Source organism: Squalius cephalus (assembly GCF_949319135.1).
Source record: "Squalius cephalus genome assembly, chromosome: 1".
In the NCBI taxonomy this organism is placed as follows: Eukaryota; Metazoa; Chordata; class Actinopteri; order Cypriniformes; family Leuciscidae; genus Squalius; species Squalius cephalus.
This window is the reverse complement of record NC_137122.1, coordinates 63,470,255-63,478,621: the sequence shown is the minus strand read 5'-3', so window position 1 is coordinate 63,478,621 and position 8,367 is coordinate 63,470,255. Positions and strand designations below refer to the sequence as shown.

Below are 8,367 nucleotides of genomic sequence, written 5' to 3'. Positions count from 1 at the left end.
AGAAAAGCAAGGGAATATTCACACCCTGAAACAGGGCAGCACACAGCATGGTATCCATGTAGGCACAGGTACTGTATAATACACTAGCGATGGCATGTTTTTATCCGCTCATGCCAATTTATCCAGGCCTTTCCATTCAACGTTTACACAGGACATTAACCCTTTCCACGCACACTCTCGGATCTCTCTCTCTCAGACCATGCTGAATTTAAGTTTTTTTTTTTTTAAATAGTATGACTTCCTATTACTTGTTTTTTTTCTAAGAGTTTTGGAACAGGTTCCAGGACAAGGCTATTGGTTCCTGTGCAATGTCTGGACCTTAAACCAAAGGCACTAAAGATGCAACAACTATTTAACTGGGCGTTAAAGGTAGAAATGTCCACCCAATCAGCAGAGAGGTTTGGAGAGGTTCGTTCTCGTTGGCAAAGAGGAGAAAATTCCTGGTACAGTCTTTTTGAGTTAAGGTGACGTGACTCCAGACATCCGTCCATGCATGTATAACATTGGAAAAGATCTCCCAATCAAATAAGCAGCTTGTCCATCATCTGAACACAGGTATGAGGGGAATGACAGTTTAATAAATAGCAATAAAGTCTTTAACTTGTGACAGAAACATATTATAACTTTGTGTACATATGAGCACCTCTGTATTACACATGCACACATTCTCGCATTCAAACACATGTATACACATCTATAATTATCACAAATGCTGGTCAGCAGTTCATGGTAAGGTAACACACCAATGGCTGTAGGCATGTTGTAGTCCAAACAAGCAAGTGGTTTGACTGCATCTTCATTGGTCATAACATCTCTCTTAGTTTTCCCAAAGCAAAGGAAAAATTTCTCACGATGCATTGCTGGTTCAGATCCCTCTGTACTTCATAGGCTAAGTATTCCTTCAATAGCTTGGTGCGCCAAACGTCTAAACTTCTTAAGCTTCATAAAAACGTCTATTTTCTGCTCTTCGAGTTAGTCTTGAGTGCTGGGTAAGTCCACATGTTCATCTAGTCCATTCTCTCCACTTTGCCGAGGATTTTGCCCTCATACATGGGCAGAACTGTGCAGTCGTCCCAGACCTCCTCAAACACAGCGCCGCATTCAAACTCATCACTGGCCTTCTTGAAGTAGTACCTGAAACAGAGAAAATGTACGATCAACAAACTGCTGATGGCATTCACAAACATAGAGATCCATAAAGGGCATCCTTCCATTCCAGAAAACCACAAACGTCTATGTTCAAAGCCTATGGACCAATTCACGTTGACTTTAAATATCCAGTAACACTTTATTTTGATGGTCCTAACATGTCAACTAACTCTCATTAGAGCATTAGTAGACTTAATATCTGCAAACTCTTCATTGTGATGCTCCTCCAACAGACATAACTTCGCAAGTACATGTCAACTTAAATACATTTCAAACCCTAACCGTACTAGTCTACTAATACTCTAAGTAACATTGCTCCTACATGTCTCCTAACTCTCATTATAGTCAACAAAATGTGTTAAAGGGACCATCAAAATAAAGTGAAACCAAATATCCATATCAGACACTAATGCTATCCTGCATTGCACTCCACTATTTGGGAGACAAAGAGTTGCTTTAGCCTAAATTAGAGGGTCTGTTAAACACCACCACCCATCTACCATCAGGCTTCTTGTGTCTAATTGGGAGCTCTGTTGAGCAAATGACGGGGATCTTTCACAAGGGTTGACATTTTTGGGTGCCGAGGAGTCTACACTAACTTTTTTTTCATTACCACATTGTGATGGGGACGAGTCTGAGCTTAATCTAGTGTTTGACCTTGATGGATAGCCTCTTTGCCTCATTTCTATTGTCCGATTTGTCTCTTTCCCTCCACCTCTGATGCACTAATGATCTCCACCTCCTCCAGAAGGAAGAGAAAACAGTGGGAGGGGAGGGAGTGGTGAGGTTTGCCTCAGTAATTGGCTTTGTAATGGAAAATGCCCCCTCTTACTAAATTGCGCTGCGGTGCATGCTAGGTTTTTACAAGCAAACACCACCAAGTCATAGAAACAGTTCACATAAAACACACACAGGAATAACCATGACTCAAAACAACAAGCAACGAGAACAAAGTTTCTTTTCTTCTTTCAATATGTCGGAAACAATCCATTGTTTTTTCCCACTGCCCGAGCTTCATAAATGAGGGACAAACTAGAATACTTGCAACATGGCACATAATTACATCCTTATTTCTGGAGAATAAGCTATATCCTCCTCCGCAAAATCTTCAAAAGGGCAGCATGGCTCTTATTTGTTTGAGAAAAAAAAAGAGAGAGAGGGAGAAGAAGAAAGAAAAAGAGAAAGAAGTCTTTCCATTGGAGCATGTTTTATATGGCAAGATTTTCTCTTCGCAACATCTGGCACCAATATCGTCTGGCAACTCTGGCAGTACTGTTCTTTGTTGAATTTCTGCCATGTTGAAATGACCCGACTCCACACATTTTCTGCGATTAAAACCTTCAGCTTTGAATTCCCTTTTCCTTGAAAATGTGCATGGTCAGAGAGGGGGTCCTTAACATTGGGAATTTTTCAATATTCATCTAGAATACAGGCATCAGACAAGCTATTGTATACAGAGTCGATAAACTAGGGTTATCTAGATGGATAACCCCACAACCGCATGTTCAACATTAAAGATTTTGGTCAAGCGGGATTTAAAAGCTATAACCAGCGTAGTTACCAGCAAAAGTTCCTCCGGTGTGCTTAAAATGGGCTTTTATGGAGACAACATGCACAAGGAAAACCATTGGCGGCCATCCGACAATACCCCATTCAAATAAAAAAGGGCAAAACAAAGAGAGCCTTTGATATAAATGAGAAGTAATCATTAAAAAAAAAGATAGTCTTATGTAAACACACACACAAATGTATGAGAGCAACGTAGCTTGATACAATTGTTGAAAAATGTGTGCGAGTCTTTGTGCATCAAATGAAAGGCCTGGGCTTCAAAGAGCTGCTTATTAAATGTGCCTTAAGATGAAATCAATACCAGATGTGACCAAACGGCTACAGTTAAAATTCCCTCATTCTTTCTTTCTCTGTGCAACCACCCCTCTCTCTCTTTCCTGCCGTCTTAACTCCATACTTGCTGCTAATGTGAGTGTTTACAGTAAACATCGTAGTCTTGCAAAGACCAGTGTCAAAACACATCAACAAATACCTTGCAAGAATATTTTTTGGGTCAGCCAATTTGCAAAACTAATATATACAAATTCAAAGTCTTCAGCGGCCTTAATATCAACAGCCACCAAACATAATTTCTCTAGTTGGAAATTAAACTGAGAGTATACCTGTAGTTGCCTTTTTTCCGTAGTTGTTCCTTGAAGTGTCCGAGTGTGAGGCTGTGTGTTTTCATCATTCTGCGGTACGGGATTTCCTCACCGCAAAAGAAGTACGTGACCACTGTCTCTGAGCCCAAACTACTGTGGCAACCGGACATCTTCTTGGGATCTTTCGGTCTGTAAAGACGAATAGAGATGAAAACAATTGTAAAGATAAAAATCACGGGAGAGTAAAATGTTAGCTAGGCCTTTAAGAGCCGAAGGTGGTGTTGGCTAAGGCAAGAATCACTGTTACTATTGCTCATGTAGGATTAATGACTTGAACTCTAAACCCTAATTATCAAACTTCAAGATTGTTTTAAATATTAGTTCATGACTAGGTTAATATTTGTCTAGGTTAAGCACACTAAAAAAAAACAGAACAGTGTTTTAGTCAATAGTTTTCTCAATAGTTGAATAAAGAGAATGATGACAGATCAATTATGCCCTACATTGGCCCCTTTCCCCACATTAGAAAGTGCATCCCAGCCTTAGACTGTGACAGAAGGTCAGCCAATTAAAAATAAAAAAGGGTTTTGCCATCAGGTGGCCAAAGCTCCACACTTTAAATACTAGCCAGGCACAGAAACCAAGAGGAAGAACAACCAGATGTTTTTGAAGGAGGGGAAAGACTAATGGCTGCAAAGCATTTGAGGATTGTATGCATGTGTGTGTCATTCATCATTGAACAATGAATTATAGTGTACAGGAGATACGTACTCATCCGTTTGAAGCACTGAACTGCCATTTTGAACAGGCACTGGGTGACTCTTGTCTCTCTGAAGGCTTGATGTTGAATGCCTGTGAAGTGGAACCCATATAATCAATATTTACATCAATCAAGAGTTTTTTTTAGAAAGAAATTGCATACAAAGTGTTAAAAAAAAGGTGCAGACTGGAACTCATACCTCTGTTTAGAGGGTTTGGAAACTTCCTCCAGGCGTCTGCGGGCCTCTTCCAGCTGTGCGAGGGTGTTGGGAGGGGGTAGAGGTGGCATAGCAGGGTCCTGAACGAAGGGGTGTGCGGGCTGATGGGCACGGAGATGCCCACTGCTTCCACCACCTCCCCAGGTGTGTGTGCGTGGGGAATCCAAACAGTGCAACTTCTTTGGATTTTGAGTGCTGCAACAATAGACAAATTCACTGTGTAAGTAAATGGCACAAAGACTCACAGGAATCAAGGTGAGCAGAGGCCAGATGTTAAGCCTCTATCTTCAAAATTATTGCTCAATACAGTAACAAAAGGGAATGCTTACTCCCAAGGGGTGTAAAAATATATCATGTCACAATATAACGCAATAGAAAAGTGCAACAATATGTATTGTGTTAACCTTTTACCAAATGTCTTGGAGTATCGCAATAATATCGTAAGTTCAGTATCGTTATATGTATCGAATCATTACACCCCTATTACTCTATACTCTATTACACTATTGCTCCTAACTAAACATTGGTAGTAGCAAAGGCGCATGCACAAGAATTTTCAGAGAACAAGAGTTATAACATAGACATGACCACAGTTGTAAGACAGACCTGTGGGGCTTGTGCTTGGTCTGTCGGTCGCTCTCCAGGATCCACTGCCAAACGTTTTGAGAGCGGTCTGTACTGTCAGCTGGCAACTGAAGGAGACTGTTCTCCAACCCTTCCGTGTTCACCTCCTCTCCAGATTTACACAAACGCTTGGATAAAGAGCTGCAATGCCTAGCAGCAGGAAAAGAACATTTTAGAAAAACTTCTATTGACACCAGGATGCCACAATTAAAAAGCAATGAAAAATGTAAAGAATAAAAGCTGTAGTATACCCCAAGGCCACTTCTGCAGAGCTGCCACACTGGTCTCTTCCCAGACTCCGACTGCGAATGTAAGGGGCAGAACCGCAATCTGAAGACCCATGGCACAGGCACTGCACCCGCTGGGTCGCCTCCGCCTCGATCTGCTCCTTGCTTTTGGGCCCAGCGTGGTGATGGATGTAGTGGTGATGGATGTGCTTGGTTGACTGTCTGGAGATGAAGGTCTTGGCTGGCGCGTGTCCATTCACAGAGCCAGACTGCGACCTGGTGCTGGGACCTCCCCGAGGGAGTGGGCGCTGCTCAGGAGAGCGGGAGCGTGGGGAATGCCGAAGCATTCCTGGAGACTGACAGCCAGGAGTCTTGAGGACTCGGGAAAGGTGCTCGTCCAGGATGGCCTGGGGGTCCTCCTCGTAAGAGCCAGGAGGGAGCAAAGGCAGAGAGTGGGATGCACTGCTTCCAGACACCTCAGATTCGTCCCGCTCCTCCTCCTATAAGCGCACACAGAAACGCGATTTTAAAAAGAAATACTTGCAAACGCCCAATTAGGGGAACTGTTTAAGGCAGTGGTCTCAAACTCAATTCTTGGAGGGCCACAGCTCTGCAGAGTTTAGCTCCAACCAGCTCAAACTCACACCTGCAAGGAAGTTTCTAGTAATCCCGAAGACCTTGATTAGCTAGATCAGGTGTGTTTGATAAGGGTTGGAGCAAAACTGGAATTGAGTTTGAGACCACTGGTTTAAGGAAACAGAACTCAACTCTTTAACTGTTTAACTATTAGACATAGTGACAACATTTCCGGAGAATTGCAGCAATACAAACCTCCTGAATCTGTTGAAGTCTCTCCTCCAGGGAGCTCATGGTTTCCCGTTCCCGCTTCAGACGCTCCAGTTTGGCTATCAACTGTGCTGCAAAGGCTGCTGGCTCCACGGGAGTCATCTCCTTAGGTGGCCGCCGCGTCCTCTGCACAACCAGAGAGAGAGAGATACAGATTAGCAAGGAGACCAGACAGGACAGGAGGGGTTGATTTCTACAGCTGCCCTCCCTGCATAAGTCTACTGCCCATCCAATGCACACACAAACACAGACACATGCCCCACACCACTGGCATGGGCCGCTGCCGGCATGAGCAGTTGGTCACGCTCTAAGGAGCCTCGGCTTGTTCCCTCTGTAGTGCAACCAAGCCATCAGCCCGGCCTGTGAAGTGAGGCAGCTTCAAAGAGCCCTCGTCAAATATCAAACGCTCACCAGGGGCGGCAGGGACACTGGCTTTACATCTAGCAATAAAAGTCACATATCGACAGGGGGAAAAAGGAGGAGGCAAAGAAAAAAGGAAAGAGAGGGGGATTAAAAGAAGAGAAAGTAAGATGGTGAGATGTGTGCCGCCACTAGAGGAGTCAAGCGGTGGGAGATCAGAAGCGCCGAGGTAATTTATTCCCCCCCAACGACAGCGGGCACCTTTGAGCTACAGTAGCCACATTATCCTCCTTCCCCATGTGTGTGCGTCTCACACAAGGATTTTCAATCACTTTCTTATTATTTTTATTATTATGTTGCGCCCTGCCTTTCTTGATTTGGCTTCCTCTTTCCATCTCTTTGTGGAGATGAAGGGAAAGACGAAAGAGAGAAGAAAGGCAGACGAGTTGCTGGTGAGACTTGCAGCAGCTCTAGGCCCCCGCTGCCTAAAAGTAACATCCCGGGAGAGGCAGCCAGTCGGCACCAAATCAGAAGGGAAATATTACAAGATAGAAAAAAGGGGAAGGGAAGGAAAGAGAGAGAGAGACAGAGAGACAACACAGAAAATGGGAAGTTTTTCCAACACAGAGCTTGAAATTGCATGTATGGGAGTACAAGTGCACAAAGAGTGACCAAAGTGACGGGGAAGAGGAAAAAAGAAACAGAAAGGATGAGGAGGGTGGATACGGGTTTGTTTGACTTGATTAACAAGTTGTCTTTCCAAACCCTCTCTCCAAACACAAACTGACCCTCTCTTTTTTGTGCTTTCAGGGAGACAGGGAGGAAACGAGGGAGAGGGGGATGGAGGGTGCTGTTGGAGGACTAAAAAGGGTGCAGCTCAGTTGGAAGTTGTCACTTCCCTTGAAGTCAGCCCCATTCATCCGCTGATCAAAGCGCTCTCAGAGAGAGACAGTTGATTCTGGTGCCTCAGGATAAAACAGACTCATTTAGTGCGGTGTGGCAGTTTATTAAGAGTCATTATCCGAGAAAGAGCACAACAACACGAACGGTCCACAACCGTGAGAGGGTAATGCTTTTTAATTGGGGGTGATGTTGGAGTTGTGTGTGTAGTTCAGAAGAATGGCAAGGACACTTACAGGGAACGGAGGTAGAGACACTTGGCCGTTCATCCTCATGTTGCGCTGCATCTCTCGCTGTATTTGTTTTTTACTTCCCAGCTTGTAAGGAGGGATGGCATCTCTATCAGGACACATAGAGAACGATGAAGGTTATTCACTGCCCATACTCATACACAAACATTCACATGCTGCACAAACATCTTTAGCACCAATAGAGCGTTTTAAAGAAACTCAAATACAAACAGATCAACACTTAATATGTTGTGGAAATAATGGCCCAGAAAACAGTGCACTCTCACCCTGTGCAAACTCTTGCCCAGCAGACGCCCGGGGTCACAATCAAACCCGAAGGGCAGCAAAACAAGTGTTGCTACTAATGCCAACGCACAATCAAGCACAGCTACCGACTATCATATGACGCTACCAATAACAATAAAAAGACGTCTCGTGTTTCCATAAACACTCCTAATCCATCTAATCCATGGCAGAATGTTCCTAAACCTCCACCTCTTCAAACTTGCCCTTTCTTGCCTCTAAATCCAGACATCTTTCTCATCCTTCGCTATGCTTTTTAAAAAAATAAATAAATTATTTTTTAAAGCCAGGCCAGTTTCCTTTGCTCTGTTCTGACTCTGAAGTGTATGACCTAGCCCAAATGCAGTTTCCAGCACGTCTTTGAAAGCTCACAGTCATGCGCATAAAGCCGTCGCTCCAATCTTCATTTGGCAAGCGCTCGGCAGTCAGCCTCTGATCTTGCGCACATCAAAAGGCTGGTTTGTAAGATAAGGTAATGTTTGAAGTCGGCGCAGCGGCATTCCCTAGCGTCCAAGTAAATCCATAAATAAGATATAAGCAAAATTTCCCCCACTTCTCCTCCCCTCCCTCGCTCCCTCCCTCCCTTTATCTGGAATTCAGA

At 43.9% G+C, this 8,367-nt stretch overlaps 1 protein-coding gene across 1 annotated transcript in view; it reads right to left on the bottom strand.

Annotated features, from left to right (window-relative positions):
• Positions 1 to 248: 248 nt before the first annotated feature.
• Positions 249 to 8,367, bottom strand: part of LOC307171957 (axin-2) — a 238,915-nt gene continuing 230,796 nt past the window's right edge. Inside the window, exons 4-11 of the mRNA XM_079893918.1 lie at positions 7,470 to 7,572; positions 5,959 to 6,099; positions 5,152 to 5,627; positions 4,883 to 5,050; positions 4,259 to 4,471; positions 4,071 to 4,151; positions 3,321 to 3,488; positions 249 to 1,134 (exon numbers count right to left, since the gene is read on the bottom strand). Coding sequence (XP_079750044.1) covers positions 1,008 to 1,134; positions 3,321 to 3,488; positions 4,071 to 4,151; positions 4,259 to 4,471; positions 4,883 to 5,050; positions 5,152 to 5,627; positions 5,959 to 6,099; positions 7,470 to 7,572 — 1,477 coding nt within the window. The 3' untranslated portion in view covers positions 249 to 1,007. The remainder of the gene's footprint in view (positions 1,135 to 3,320; positions 3,489 to 4,070; positions 4,152 to 4,258; positions 4,472 to 4,882; positions 5,051 to 5,151; positions 5,628 to 5,958; positions 6,100 to 7,469; positions 7,573 to 8,367) is intronic.